This window comes from Elaeis guineensis, chromosome 1, assembly GCF_000442705.2.
Source record: "Elaeis guineensis isolate ETL-2024a chromosome 1, EG11, whole genome shotgun sequence".
NCBI classification, from domain to species: domain Eukaryota; kingdom Viridiplantae; phylum Streptophyta; class Magnoliopsida; order Arecales; family Arecaceae; genus Elaeis; species Elaeis guineensis.
This window is the reverse complement of record NC_025993.2, coordinates 160,894,213-160,910,732: the sequence shown is the minus strand read 5'-3', so window position 1 is coordinate 160,910,732 and position 16,520 is coordinate 160,894,213. Positions and strand designations below refer to the sequence as shown.

The 16,520-nt window shown below is 38.5% G+C and overlaps 1 protein-coding gene across 1 annotated transcript; it reads left to right on the top strand.

The window, feature by feature from the left end:
• The first annotated feature begins 13,601 nt into the window (after positions 1-13,601).
• On the top strand, positions 13,602-14,446 carry LOC105036333 (uncharacterized). Its single transcript, XM_010912106.2, has one exon. It carries the CDS (start codon positions 13,614-13,616, stop codon positions 14,334-14,336), a length of 723 nt encoding a protein of 240 aa, XP_010910408.2. The 5' UTR covers positions 13,602-13,613; the 3' UTR covers positions 14,337-14,446.
• The last annotated feature ends 2,074 nt before the right edge of the window (positions 14,447-16,520 follow it).

Genomic DNA, 16,520 nt, shown 5'->3' with positions numbered 1-16,520 from the left:
CCTTAAGGGTGCTTGAATAATGGGCTCCGGATCTGATCTAATCAAATCCGATTCAGGTTCAGCAACTTGTGTCGGTTTTTTCACCTGTCGAACTTCGTCAAGTTCGACCTTAGAAGCAACAGTCCCTTCACCAAGGAACTCTTTTCCAAAAAGATTGTCTTAAGACTGACAAACACCTTTTGCTCATCAGTCAGATAGAAATAATATCCTTTGGTCTCTTTTGAGTATCCTATAAAATTATACTTGTCAGACCTAGGTCCTAGCTTGTCCGTAATTAAACGTTTAACATAAGCCGGACACCCCCAAACCCTAAGGTGCGAGATTACTGGCTTACGTCCTATCCATATCTCATATCACGTTTTGGTTACAGACTTACTCGAAACTCTATTTAGAAGGTAACAAGCCGATTCGAGCGCATATCTCCAGAGGAAGATCGACAGACCAGCAAACCCCATCATGGATCGAACCATGTCCAACAAGGTCCGATTCCTCATTTCAAATACACCATTATGCTGTGGTATTTCAGGAGGAGTCCATTGAGAGAGAATCCCATTCTTCCAAAGATATGTCAGAAACTCATTGGAAATATATTCACCTCCTCGATCAGATCAAAGAGTTTTAATACACTTTTCAGTTTGTTTTTCTACCTCATTTCGGAATAGTTTGAATATTTCAAACGACTCCGACTTATGCTTCATTAAATAGACATACCCATACCTCGATAGATCATCTGTGAAGGTTATGAAGTAGAAATATCCACCTCTTGCACTTGTGCTCATGGGTCCACATACATCAGAATGTGCCTGACCTAAGAGTTCACTGGCTCGCTCACCTTTTCCAGTAAAAGGTGATTTGGTCATTTTACCAAGAAGACATGACTCACAGGTTGGAAGTGATTCACAATCACCTACTTTAAGAATTCCTTCTTGAGTCAACCTGTTTATCCTGTTCTTATTGATATGACCTAGCCTACAGTGCCAAAGGTAGACTTCTGACACATTATCTATTCTAGGGAATTTATCGGAGGTTTGAACCACATTAACAGGTTGTGATAGAAAGTAAATTCTATTATAAAGTTGTCCAATAAATATTGTAACATCATTCAAAATGATATTACAAATATTTTTTTTTATTAAAAATTGATAACCGTTCATGGCCAAAAGGCCTACAGAAATAATATTTAATAAAAAGCTTGGACAATAGTGACATTCACTCAAACTTATATTTCGAGAATTGATTACAAGGTTCATGATTCCTAATGCTAGAACTAGAACTTTGCTTCCATCTTCAACGTTCAGGAACCTCTCGCCTTCATCAAATCTCCTACTGACCTGCAGACCCTGCATCGAATTGCAAATATGAGAAAGGCTTCCGGTATCCAATACCCAGGCAGTAGTATCACAAATGGAAAAGTTGCAAGGTGTTATCATATAAGTACCTTGCTTCTTCTTTGGCCTGTTCGGGTCCAATGAGGCAATGTATAGAGGATAGTTCCTCTTCCAGTGCCCCTGCTTCTTGCAAAAAAAGTACTCCACCTGGCTCTGGTCCGGCTTGCGCTTCTTGGTCTAACCCTGTGCAGACATCCCAGCATGCAGCTGCACCTTCTTATTCTTCTTCTTCTTGTTCTTCTTCCCTTTCTTAAAGGGTCGACGATCAGAAGAAGATCCTCCCATAACATTCACCGACTCCTTATGGAGCTGGTGATCCTTCTCAAAGTTTTGCAGCAACCCCAACAAGCCATGGTAGTTCACTGCAGGCTTTATCATTCGAAAATGAGTAAGGAAGGGAAGGAAGGACTTGGGCAGAGAATTAAGGATCGCATCCTTATCGAGCTGCTCGTGCAGGAGAAAACCCAGTTTACTTAGGCACTCAATCATTTCGATCATGTACAGTACATGATCAGTGACTGAAGCTCCATCCCTCATTCGAGCATTGAAAATGGCACAACTAGTTTTATGCCTTTCAACATCGTCAGACGTGCCAAAAGAGTCGTTCAACATTTGAAGCATCTCCTGTGGCTGGGCGTTCTCGAACCTACGATTGAACTCATCATTCATTGCCGCCAGCATTATGCACCGGACGTTGGTGCGGTCGTTGAGCCACTTCTGGTAAGTGTCTCGGACCATCCCTCTAGCGTTCAGGGCTGGCTCCTCAGGTGCCGGATCCGTTACTACATAAAGGATCCGCTCATGCTCAAGGACGATTTTTAATTTTCGATACCAGCTATTGAAATTAGATCCCATGAGCTTGTCATTATCTAATAATGACCGGAGCGACAGGGTAGTGGCCATAGCTGCATAAAAAAAAATCAAACCTATATTAGTACATAAATTATTAATACTAAAGACTTGGATTTTAGTCTAAAGTTTCTTCCAGTATTTTTACGAATTGGTAGCCTCAACCTCCAATTCGAGGAATTACTTTAATTTCTTAGTGGGTACTAGAATTCACACAGACTACACACGAGCCCAACTTTGGTTGGTCAACCCATGTGCATCTATGGGTAGGTTCATAATCAGTTGTTTCTCTAAACAACTTCTAGTAATTAATTTTGCCCCAAAACCTAATCAGTAGGCTTTGGCCTCCACTGAAAAAGTCTAGTTAGGTCCAACCATTAACATGATTTGATTTGTTGAATCGGACCAATAAATGATCAAGTCCGACTTTGGTCGGCCAATCTAACCACCATCAGAAAGACTCAAATCAAATTATCATATTTTGAATGATAATTCCATTAGTCAATAAGGACCAGGCCTTTGGGCCTCCAATGATTATTAAACTAATGGACTCATTATCACTCACTTAATGGGAGGCTATGACTTAGTTATCAATATAACTTAATCATTTTTAGGACCTAATATTTTTTTTTTAGGATTTTATTAAAGAATAGATGAGAAGAAAATATCCAGCCAATTTCAATCCTCCCACTGACTTCATCAAGTCAGATTAAAAAGGATTTACTTAAAGCTGGCATTAGGAGCACCTAAATCAGTCAAACTGATTTACCTAATGACATGGGTGAGCCCTAATCACCAAGTGATCTAATCAAAATCTAATTCATCAGGTTGGCCAGGTAAGTGAGATCAGTGGTGGGGATAAGCCATTAACTCGTCAGAGATCGAATCACTGTGAGTAGCTCCCGCTTAAAAATTACTGATCAAACTGTCAAACTTACCTTAGACACCAACCGATTCATTAATTTTAATTTGATCAACTTAGTAAATAGGGTTCCACCGTGTAGCCATGAATTAAGTCCATCTTGGTCTAGTTAAAGATATGGACCCATTCAACTACAACTATTGGAGTTGAGTCTAGAGTATCCTTGACCTAATCTAATTCAACTTTTGATTAGATTTGACCAATTACTCTAATTTAGTCCATTTCTTTAAGCTAACCTTAGGTCTAACCCAATTATGGACCTAATCCATCTAACCCATTGACCCACAAGTTTATGCAATTATCTTAGGTCTTAATTCACAATTCTAGATCTACTAGACAACACTTAATTCTTTTAATTAAGTATTTGAGCTGATGGGTCAGGGTTTGGTATTTCAAAAATAATTTTTAAATTTGAAAAGTTTTATTTTCTGTTCATCAAATATGTTGACTTATTACACAAATATATCAGCACATTTCATAAATAGCAATCCTATTGCTAATTACATAACAGAAAATAACTCAATCAAAATAAATCATGAATATTTCTTTCACTGCTTCATCTGCATGGGATATAATCGCATCGGCACCCCTACCGCCATAGGAGACCCCATCGAATGGGAAGAGAGGGCCTTTAAACCCTACTTTTCTCCTATGACCGGACAGCCATGGCAACCAACCCAATTCGATTACTTGCTACTTGGATCAAGTATATCTAAATATATCAATTTTAAAATTTAAATTTTAAATTTCAAATTTTAAATTTTGAATTTCAAATTTCAAACAAATTTTAAATTTCAAATTTTGAATTTCAAATTTTGAATTTCAAATTTTGAATTTTAAATTTTGAATTTCAAATTTGAAATTTCAACCAAATTTTAAATTTTAAATTTCAAATTTTTAAATTTTGAATTTTGAATTTCAAATTTTAAAATTTAAATTTCAAAATTTGAATTTTAAATTTTTGAATTTTGAATTTTGAACAACTTTCAAAATTCAAATTTTAAATTTTAAATTTCAAATTTAAATTTTTAGATTACAACTTAATCTACGCATGCAAATATATATATCATATCTAAGAACCCACTCTGATACCATTTTTGGAGAAAATTCAGTGCAGGGGTAAAATGGTAATTTTAAAACTTTTTCAAAATCACTATTTTATAGTAAAAATTATTAATTAATTTAATTAATTAATAAAAATTTATTCTACACTAGAATCTAAATATGATATATAGCATGCATGCATTTAAATTTGAAATTCAAATTTGAACAGTAAACACTTTACTGTAATATGTTCAGAACACAATACCTTTGTGCGGGTAGTAGATCGTCGTAATCTAATCACCGTCGGAAGAGTCTGATCATCGTGATGCAGTCACCCAGCATGTTTGGCCTCTGTGGATCATCCACATGAAGCTCCCGATCTGATCGACTCCTCACGAGTGCTAGCTCGTTGTAGAGCCCTTTTGACGGCCGATGCTGATCGAACTCCTTCGATCGATGTCTGTCGATTTTTTGAATACTCTGGATCATCAGCAGATATGCTTAAGAGAATGTTGAAGATCTCTCTAAAATTTGGTGGGCTCACGACACTCGTAGCTCACCTTCTCACTTCCCAAACTCCAGACTGAAATCCTGAAGAACTCACTGAAACCCTGTGCACACTTTTTCTTTCTTTTTCTCTCGAAAGGATATAGACCTTCACCTTGCACACAAGGATTCCTCATACCCAGATTTTCTCTCCAAAATTTTTCTTACACATGCCCCACTCTTCTCCTCCTTTGAAAACAATGTCAAACGTCATATCCACGTGAGAGGATAAAGATGAGTAATTGCACATTTGAATTCAAATCAAATTTTGAATTCAAATGAAAATCAATTTATCCCTATCCACTAATGACGTGAGAAGAGGAGGGCGTGGCTTAATTTGTACGTGAGTGATTTTATGAGAAATATTTTCTCGTGTAATAAATGGAGCGCTAAAAGAGGATAAGGTCAAGGCGCTAAGATTGGTTGCTCATTCAAATTCAAACTTTGTTTTGAATTTGAATGGCCAACCAATCATCCTTATCCACTCATTTGGTGCATTAAAGTAGGGCGTGAGGAGGGCTTTGCGTGAGAAAAAATTCATGAGAACTTCTTTCTCGTGAATTCAAATGGGCACAATGGAAGTGAGGTGGCGCAGGGAGAATGGGTCAAGGTGGTTTCATTATTTAAACCAACCTAATTGAACCAAATAAGTTAGGCCCAATTAGACTAATTTAAATCTAACTTAATTAGGCTTAATTAGGCTCAATAAAATCTTAATCAAATCAGGAATTGATTAAGTCCAACTCCTGATCAAATCAGGGATCAAACCATCTCGACGATTAGGTCAACTCTTAACCTAATCGGGTCAAACCCAACTGAATTCAATTCAATTGGACTTGATCTAAAAATAATTACTCAATCAAATTGAGTTAATTAGCGATCAAATTACTAATTAAACCTCTCATAAATATTGAGTCCAAATCTGATGGGTAATCGGGCATCAGAATTCATCGATATGTAACCCTGATCGAAGAGTCCCAAACCAGTGGGACTCTTGACCCCGGTACCCAAAATATGTGGGACTCATGATCAGAGAATCTTGATTCTCGATCACAGAGTCCCAGACATGTAGGACTCATAGTCCATGAGTATTAGGACTCTTCATCAGCCATCAGATCAGATAGGAACCTCTAATGTGTGTGATCCCGCAGGTTCGAACCTAAGCCGGTAGCACAGGAACCAATTCCTATGCTAATCGAAGTGACCATCTAGCAATGGTACTCGACGATCGGATAGGTCGAATAGTCATAATCGCAACACTCAGAACCTACGTGAATATGGTTACTGTATAATTCATCCTTTTGACCTCTGTGTTTAAGACGACTCAGGGTTAAACTGTCAACCCTGATTAGATTATCCGAATCGTGCTCAACTCAAACAGTCCTGTGACTCCTCACAAAGACTACCCTGGCTAAGATTTTGCTAAATTGAAACACGACTGTACACAGCTCCTAAACTGGAGTGGTCAATCCCATCTTGACACACGCACCGACAAGTCAAGTACTTGACTACACCCAGCAGCCTTCCGTCACTGAATTAGAAATTCAGGTAGTCCAGTGCCTAAGTGCAGTGAGTTGCTTGCAAGTCACCGTGGCGGTCTCAGGTCAGAGGGATATTTATACCCATATTCCATCGGAGCAAATCTTGACAGCAGAAATAGCTCCGGAGTCGATCACGTTCAGTGCAGATGTACCCTTACATCTCACATGTATGCTATACCAGTGTCTCCACACTCATTGGTTAAGAGGACAACCAACCTATATGGCACACAATGATCTATGCTTGATAAATATTGTCGTCTTTGGTAACAACGTATCATTTGGTCACGAACAGATTTAAGGACTAAACGACAAATCCTCCTTTGTTGAGTCTAAATAGTCTTAAGGACTTCACCACAACATAGGAGTTCATTAGAAGATGAAATATTTTATGATGAAAAATGTTAAAATAATTTTTATTAATTCATAATTCATGTACATATACAAAAATGAGTACAACCGTCAACAGACTGACGATTGACTTTGGGATACTATTCCCAACAAAGATTACAAAGGTTCTGCAAACAAGGCAAACAGAGAAAGCTAAATTGAAGAAAAAATTATCTTCATATTTTTTGATTGAAAAACTAATGAGGAGGTTTCCTTTTTTATACAAATGAAAAGGACTATCTAGAATTCAAAAGAATGATCTAGAATGCTAGCTAAGCTGTACAGATTAAGAAAGGATTCATAGCAAATCTTTTCCTTTTCTTGCTAGCTAAAATAAGTAAGTAGATCAGCTGGATAACAAATCTTTGGCATCCTTTTGAGTAAGTAGACCAACTGGATAACAAATCTTGGTTGTCCTTTTCTTGCTAGCTAAAATAGATGGATATTGTTGCCCTTTTCTTGCTAGCTAAAATAAGTAAGTGGATAACACATCTTCATCCTCCCCTCAAGCTGGAGGCTGGTGAAGATCAACCAGACCAAGCTTGGACAATATGAATATAAAGGCAGCAGCAGATAAAGATTTAGTGAATACATCTGCCAATTGAAGACGAGATGGAGTGTGAATAGTTTGAAGAAATCCACTATTTACATGATCCCGAACAACATGACAATCTATATCGATATGTTTTGTACATTCATAGAACGTTGGGTTGTTACTGATGTGAATGGCAGCTTGATTGTCGCAATGCAATGGAATGGGAGTATGGAGGAAAATCTGAAAATCTTGAAGAAGAAATGAAATCCACTTGAGCTCACAAGCTGTGCTGGTCATGCTTCTATATTCGGCCTCAGCTGAAGAACGACTCACGATCATTTATTTTTTTGATTTCCATGAGATAAGTGCAGAGCCCAAAAAGATACAAAATTCTGTGATTGATCTACGGCTTGTTGGACATGCTGCCCAGTCAGCATCGCAATAAGCTTGAAGCTTGAAGGATGATGCTGCTGGAAAAAATACTCCCTTGGAAGGACATCCTCGTAAGTATTTGAAACTTGTACAACAGCTTGCCAGTGAGAAATCCTTGGTGATTGAAGGAATTGACTGAGTTGTTGAATAGAGTACGTAATGTCTAGTCTAGTCAGACTTAAGTATAATAATTTTCAACAATTTTTCGATACTTTTCTGGGTCTGGCATTAAATCTCCCATATTTGGTGATAAACGAAGAACTTTTGCCATGGGAAAAGGGACATGTTTAGCATTAGAAAGCCCAACATCTTGTAGCATGTCAAGTATATACTTGCATTGGCTGATAAATAAACCTTCTGATGATCGAGCAAGCTCAATACCTAGGAAGTATTTAACATATCCCATATCTTTAATGGTGAACTCAGCATCAAGAAACTTCTTAGTGGAAAAAATGGAATGCTCATTTGTACCGGTGATAAGGACGTTGTCAACATAAACAAGAAGAGCTTGAAAATCATATCCAGAGGATTTGATGAATAGACAATGATCAGAAGATAACTGAGTGAAACCGAACTCTTTGAGTTTGTTTGTAAACTGTTTGTTCTATTGACGCCCCGCCTGTTTCAACCCATAAAGGGATTTAATAAGCTTATACACCTGGCCATTGCATGCCTTTGTATAACCCTCCAGCGGTATCATATAAAGATCTTCGTCAATGAAACCATGAAGGTATGCATTGTTGATATCAATTTGATGAATAGGCCATTGTTTGGCTGAAGCAATGGCAAGAAAAATGCGCACCGTAACTATTTTAGCAACCGGCTAAAAACTGTCTATATAATCAATTCCTTCAAGTTGGTTATAGCCCATAGCTACCAGCCGGGCCTTGAATCTATCTACTGTGCCGTCCGGCTTGTACTTTATACGATATACCCATTTCGAAGCTATGGGTCTTTTTCCTGCTGGAAGTTCAATCAACTGCCATGTATTATTGTGCTCGAAGGCATCCAATTCTTGATTCATGGCTTGAACCCACAGGACATCATTCTTAGCTTGATGATAAGAAGATGGTTCCTTGACACTTGATACATTAGCAATAAAAGTAAGATAATCATGATTAAAGGTAGGAGCAGAAATGAAATGGTTATGGAAAAAAGATGTACCTGCAGAACCATCTTGATTAGGAGGTAAAACTATTGGTAAAGAATTGTCATGTGTAGTTTGTGCTACAAAATCTTGTAGCCAAGCTGGTTTTGAGACAGTCCTTGTACTTCTACGAAAAGATGCAATAAGAGGTACAATAGGTGGTGTAGGACATGACTCTTGATGAGGTGATGGCGGTGGACACTCAACTGGAACATTGAAAATAGGGGTGAAAAAATCATTTTGTGTAGTCACAGGTATGATGGGTACAGGAATTATGGATGAAGGATATTGACTAGATGATGAAATGGAAGGCTCATGTTTATAAGGAAAAATGGACTCGTGGAAGACTACATCTCTTGACATAAATACTGTGTGTGATTTGGTATCATAGACCTTATATGCTTTGTGCCCAGATGCATATCCAAGAAACAGATATTTTGTAGCTCGTGGTTCAAATTTTGTTTTGTGTGGCTTGGTGTTGGTGGCAAAACATAAACAACCAAAGACTCTAAGGTGTTTATAATTTGGTAATTTGTGATATAAAACTTCGAAGGGTGTTTTTCAATTTAAAACCGAGGAAGGTAATCTATTTATTAAGCAGACAGCTGTAAGTATGGCTTCACTCCAAAATTGTTTAGGTAGATGGGAATGAAATAAGAGTGCTCGAGCTACCTGTAACATATGTTGTGCTTCCTCTCAATCACTCCATTTTGTTGAGGTGTGTGAGGACAAGATTTTTGATGAAGGATCCCTCGGTCTTGGAACATAGATTGGCAAGAGGCATTGATGAATTTCGAGCCATTATCCGTGCAAATGAATTGCACTTGTTTCTGAAATTGTGTTTCTGTTAAATTCAAAAACATAGTGAGGTGAGATAGGGTTTGGGTTTTATCTCTCATTAGGTAAGCCCAAGTTGTTCTACTAAAGTCATCTACAATGGTTAGAATAAATCTTGCTCCAGTGATTGTATGAATATGATATGGTCCCCATAAGTCTACATGTATAAATTCAAACACAATTTTATTAGAAATTGTACTGATTGAAAAAGGTAATCGCTGCTGTTTTGACAAAGGACAAACTTCACAAGGTAGAGAATCTTTAATAGAAATATTGATATTTGGGATTTTGAACAATGTAGACTTGGATACATGACCTAAACGTTCATGCCATAGAGCACAAGAGTTTGTGACAGACTGAACATTATTGCAACTTTTATGAAAAACAAACTGTGAAGGAGTGTGTGTGAATGATGAAGAATCAAGTTTGTATAAACCAGCATGTTCTTTTCCAATAGCAATTATCTCCTTAGTCCAATGGTCCTGCAAAGTACAATGAGAAGGAAAAAAATAAACCATAGTATTAGTAGATTGTAGAAGTTTACTGACTGAAAGAAGATTGTACTTGAAAGAGGGCACATACAACACATCTGTGAGAGTTATTTTCGGATGTAAAGAAATAGTGCCTATACATGTGACATTTTATTTGGTCCCATTGGGTAAGTATATGGGTGAGGGGTTAGGTGGTTTATGTGGTTGAGAAAATATTTGTATATTTGAGCATATGTGGCTGGTTGCACCTGTATCAACTATCCAGGTACCAATATTCTCATTACCTTTGCTAAGAAGACACCAATGAGGTTCATTACCTGCAAAGTTCGAATAATTGGCAGTGTTTGGCTCCATGGTCACCTTCCCTTTCATATACTTTGCTATTTCTTGCTGAATTACGGTGGACAGATTAGCACTCCGATCACTTGGCTGAGATGGAGGATTGAGTGGATCATCATCCATAGGGGTTTCATGAACTCGGGCTGTGTATGCCTGATTCTGTTGATTAGCACGTTTTTGCTTCAGCTCCTTCTGGGTAGCCGTGTAGTTTAAAACATGTGTCATGCATATGACCTTGTACCTTGCAATGGGTACAAAATCGATCCTCCTTTCTAGCAAAGTCATGCTTTTTGTTGCTACTAGAATTCTGATTTTTTTGAATATTAGTCTCTTTTGTACATTCAGCCTTCAATCCTTTAATCATCATTGTCCCGGCGTGATCCATCGAATCTGAAGTAGAGAGAACTTCACGCTGTTTTTCAACACGAAGCACCATAGAATATGCTTTATTCACGGTGGGTAATGGATCGAGCAACAAGATCTGGTTGCGGACATGATCGTAGCTATCATTCAAACCCATAAGAAATTGTATCAACCTATCTTCATTCTCAATACTTGCAACAGTTTTTGCAGCCCCACATGTACAGATCGAAAAATTCCTCAAGCAAGATAACTCATCCCAAAGCTTTTTCAACTTTGTAAAATATACCATCACCGATATATTTCCTTGAGAGAACAAGCTAATTTCTCGTCTAATTTGGTAAAGCAACGGACCATTGCTTTCACCAAATCTTTGTTCAAGTTCATTCCAGAGTTCACATGCAGTAGTTACATAGAGAAATGCCTCTACTAGATCTTTAGAGATAGAGTTCAAAATCCATGACAGCACCATGCTATCGACTCGTTGCCATTTCTCAAACAATGGTGATTCAACATCAGGCATAACACATTTTTCATTTATAAAGCCAAGTTTATCCTTAGCCTTGAGTGCGATCTTCATTGATCGACTCCATGACAAGTAATTCAATCCAGTTAAGGGAGCGCTTATCAGGAGCATGTCCGAATGATCAGAATTCAGAAGGTTGTAAGGATTGCCGGTAGGAACTCTGTCGATCTGAACACCGGACTGAGCTTCCTCTTCCATGAGTTTTAATCATCACAAAACTTAGAATATTCTAGGCCACAATGATCGTGGCTCTAATACCATGCAAACAAGGCAAACAGAGAAAGCTAAAATGAAGAAAAAATTATCTTCATATTTCTTGATTGAAAAACTAATGAGGAGGTTCCCTTTTTTATACAAATGAAAAGGACTATCTAGAATTCAAAATAATGATCTAGAATGCTAGCTAAGCTGTACAGATTAAGAAAGGATTCATAGCAAATCTTTTTCTTTTCTTGCTAGCTAAAATAAGTAAGTAGATCAGCTGGATAACAAATCATTGGCGCCCTTTTGAGTAAGTAGACTAATTGGATAACAAATCTTGGTTGTCCTTTTCTTGCTAGCTAAAATAGATGGATATTGTTGTCCTTTTCTTGCTAGCTAAAATAAGTAAGTGGATAACACATCTTCAGTTTCTTTAGTTCAACAGGCGATGACGCCAAATCCTTACAACTAGTTATTGGAGATAATCGTGTGTGAACCCAGCCTCTCCCACCTGCTTCTAACCTGAATTATCTATCGATCACCATACCAGATCTCAAAGAAGCTAACCGGTCACCCGGTCTGTGACAAATGTGGGAGAACTCAGAAGCATTTATCAAGCTATAATGTCTCAGCCTGCTGGCGTCAATGTAACAGTGGTTAGAGAGGTTCTTGTAGCCCTTTTGAACATAGATGTTTCCTTTTGAATCCTACTAGCCATTTAAACTAGTTGATGGCAGTGTTTTTGTAATTAATTCTGTTACTACCTTGCAACCTAATATGGTTTCTTTTTTTTTTTTTTTTTAAATATTGAGATCAGTTATCTATCATGGGCGACTAAATGAATGTGATAGACACTCATTTGTTCGAAGATAATACCGAGAGAATTGAATGATTCTTGCTATTGAAGTTCAAGACGTATGTTAGGGAGAATAAACCTTCTCTAAATTTGAGACTCCAATCTGGTAGGTTTTCTAGCTTTAAGTGGTCAAAAGTCTCATTTTGATAGTCTTTCATAGCTCTCCATCGTTGACCAAATTTGCAGCGGGACATTGCGTCCACCTAAAGTGAGCAATTTTCTGCCTTCAAGGAGATTAGCTTTGGTTCTTTCCTAACAATGTTCATGCATCAACTCCCTGTAAGGAGTTCGGATCCACCGCAGTACTTGTTTTGCACTGCAGTGGGTTGTGCATGGTTGGATCAGGGGCACATCGTCCATCTCAGAAATGGACGGCTGTCGTATCATCATGTTCCCATATCAAACATGGCTGGCATGGATGGGTTGAGAGATGGGCGATCTTCGTTCATTTTCAAGATGGGCAACATTTTGCCCATCCACGGCCTCTAGAGTGCAAAAGACGTAGAGCAAAAGATGTCCACGGGAGCAAGCCTTTAACAGGTTTCTTTGACTACTAATTGCAAGGCGTTACAGGGCCAATTCTCTTTGATATACCTTTCCTACTTTTACCAGGCAGGTGTGAATATATTCCAAAGAATTTAAAACTAAAACAATCACTGATTATTTAATAGAAAAGAAACAGATAAAGAGAAAGCAAAATAGCAATACCTGCAGCACAAAATGTAGATAAGCATATCCGTCTGATCTTCTGCAATAATTTGAGATTTCTCATATATTATTGTAGAAATTAGATGGATATACTTGCCTGCATTTTGAGCTGCAGACATGCATGGCTTCTCTTTCCCATCAAAACAAATATATGGTTCCTCATATAATTAAGACCTCAAACTCCTTTGCTGAGGAAGATTCAGACTTCTCTCTTACCTGCAAAACTTCCATAAAGCAAAATCTTGATATGTCTGTGGAATTGATTCCATCAATTGCTTTTCTTTTTCTTTCTCCACAACCCTCCCAATAGTTTACCAATGCCACGTATCCTTTGGGTATTATTCTTTCTTGCAGCAATTAAGCAAAGAAGATGCTTGAATTATACTAATAGAAAACTTCCTTTACCAATTCAAAGGACATGAAGACACTATTTAAACCTACCAGTTCTTCTATAGTCGAGTAGCTAGGATAGGAACAAAGAAATAATAGAAACAGTAGGGACCCATGAAGCTAGACAAAGAGCTCTTCCACCCAAGCCATCCACAACATAAGCTCAAGAGCGAGTACACCGAGATCCCCTTTCGCTGCGATGGCTGCAAGGAAGCAGGCATAGGCCTCAAGTACAAATGTGATGCATGCGACTTCGACCTACACAAAGCTTGTGCCCTTGCACCAAGCATGATCTCACACCACTTCTACAAGAAATGCGAGTTCCGCTTCTATAGCAAACCTCCTGGTCCTGTCATGAGAGTTTGCGATGCATGTAGGAAAGATGTTTTTGGCTTTGTTTATCACTGCATGAGATGTGATTTCGATCTCCATCCATGCTGTGCCAACCTCCCACATTGCCTTGATGATGGAGAAAGAAATTTCTACCTTAGCCTAAGGGTTTCAAGCATTTGCCTCAGATGTGGGGGCAAAGGATTGGGCTGGTCCTATAGGTCAGATTGCAAGAACTACACACTTCATGTATCATGTGTGAAGGAGCTACTAGCGGAGAGTTGGCAAGCTATACATCTGAACTTGGACAGGAATAAGGTTAGGGATATACAAACTAAGATTCCAAGCCTGAGGGGCCCAATGCAGAGCCACCACAGGGGGAGGCTGGGGAAGGTTGAGAGGTGCGGCCAGATTGCAGGCAGTGCTGTGCGTATCATCATCTCTGCTATATTGGGAGATCCGACAGCTATAATTGCAGCAATAGTTGGAGGATTTATAGCCAAGTAGGAATAGGTGCAAGATGGTTGATGTCTCCTGTTGGGTCCTTTGTGTTTGTTGGAGGATTTATAACCCCGGCGATAATATGTTCATGTTTGTTGCTCGTTTGTGCTTTCTGCACTTTGTATTTCTTATGTAGTTCATTGTTGTTTCTCGCTGAATTAAGTCTAATTCCTCTTGTTTGGAGACTGTTAATGGTCATGAGGCCCGGACCTTTCCTTGGCTAACCAAATTTGAGTGGTGTTTGGTCAGTTCAAGTGCACTTTGGTGCTGATTCTGATGTGTCCCAAAGCATTGTTTTTACAAAACTAACATTACTTTTCTCTCATAAAACAACACAATCTTAGTTTTATCTCATAAAAATAAGGGCAATCTAACTTATGGATCCCATAATGTTGAAATAGTAAATCAAGCTTAATAGTTGTTGATTTGGGGATAATGTACATACTATTATTTTGGTTTCAAAATATTTATCATATTTGGATTATCAAAGATCCCATATGTGACTGTGAACTCTTGAAACTCTCCTTGGCAAGTCATTTTTTTTTTTTGGCAAGTCTTTTTCAACAGGCTACGGTTTCGCACGAGGTGGCCCATGGGCTGAAATTTCTATTGCACCATCAGGACCACCTTTGCATAAATTAATATGAATCCCAATTCGTCTCTCTGAGGTTCTTATTCAAGAATTGAAAGACAACCTCCTTCGGGACATTCAAGAAGAGCATGCTGAATTTTCTCCCTTGTTCGTCCACATCCACAACAGAGCGGTCATTGTTCATCGTATGCGATCATTTTTTTTCTTCAAATTATGCACTCAGCACATATGATTAGGTGACAATTATGGTACATCGTGTTGCATTTGTATTTCTGCCATCGCCATGGAACATTTCATAAGGAATCCATTTCTAGTGGTCCCATATCACAAGCCAAGGTCTGCCAAACCATCCACAAAGCCTGATAGTTCAGAGCCTCATCGCTAGGGTCCACGATGGCGAGCCATCGCCTAACCTGGCTGGTTGATGCTAATTCTAGGGTAAGAAAATCAAGGCCAACATTAGTCCAACTCCAATGTAGGACAAAGCCATACCAAACACACATTCTTCAATCAATGAGGGATATATAGCTTTCTCTCATGGTGAGCCCAAATGGATCCTTGTACACCGCATTGCCATCTGGAACTCGTTGGCCCCAGCCAACTACTTTGATTGCCGAACAAAACGCAAGTTGTAGAGTGTCCATTAGCTACAACCCGATTATCTCATGAGGAACATGGGTGTGCCACCAATTTACCTCATTCCATGAAGGGATCCAATTTGATCCTTATAATTGTTATGATAACGACAAGATTATCCACAATAATAATAGTTCCTTAGAACCATCTGGTATGGCAGGACACTGTGAACCCAAGCACTTGGAATGTTACTGGACCCAACTGCAGTCGGCTTTGGTTGGCAAGGCTTTAATTGTAATGAGGTTGGAGCTTACAAGGGAAATTAAAGGCTCCCGGGATCTCCTAGTCCTTCGAAGCACCACCGACACCGTCCCATCCCACTGTAATTTCCGCTTGGTGGTAAGACTCGGCGGTCAAAAGCTTAAAACACTAAAAGCCTCTTCTCACTTGACCGTGACCTCCGTCGCTTTCTTGGTGATTATTTTTTCAGAAATAAGCCTGTACGGATGTAACATCTGTCTGCTTTGAGATTCCAGTACCAATCGTTTGGATTGGATGCCACCCACCCTGTGGTTATAGCCGAGATCAAGATGAGGGTCCATCGTCATCAGTATTACACTTAGGGACGCTGTTTGCTGGCATTGGTGCCACTGGAATTATTGTATTGACTCCTCGCCAACTTTGGAGTTTAGAATTCAGATTGTAGCTTTCACTGGGGAGCTTTATGTCTTTTTTGAAGTTTTCATATGGAAATAAAGCGTAATTCCATTGTGCTAGATCTTGAAAAGCTTATGTTCCATGAGAAAGGAGTCCACCAGGTAATGATTATGTTAAAAAATTTGTTATGGATTACTATGACAGGTTATTCTGATGCAAGTGATTTTAGTAATCTATATTATAACTTGATATAAGATTCTCCTGCAGCAATTATCATCTTCCTGAGAATGTAGATTGGAGAAAATATGGCTTGGATTAGGTGAGTATGCGATGGGACCCAAGTGAATGATATCCAATATAAAATG

What these genes read in the sequence shown, in the direction of transcription:
- LOC105036333 (XM_010912106.2), top strand. Translation starts at nt 13,614, where the DNA reads ATGAAGCTAGACAAAGAGCTCTTCCACCCAAGCCATCCACAACATAAG.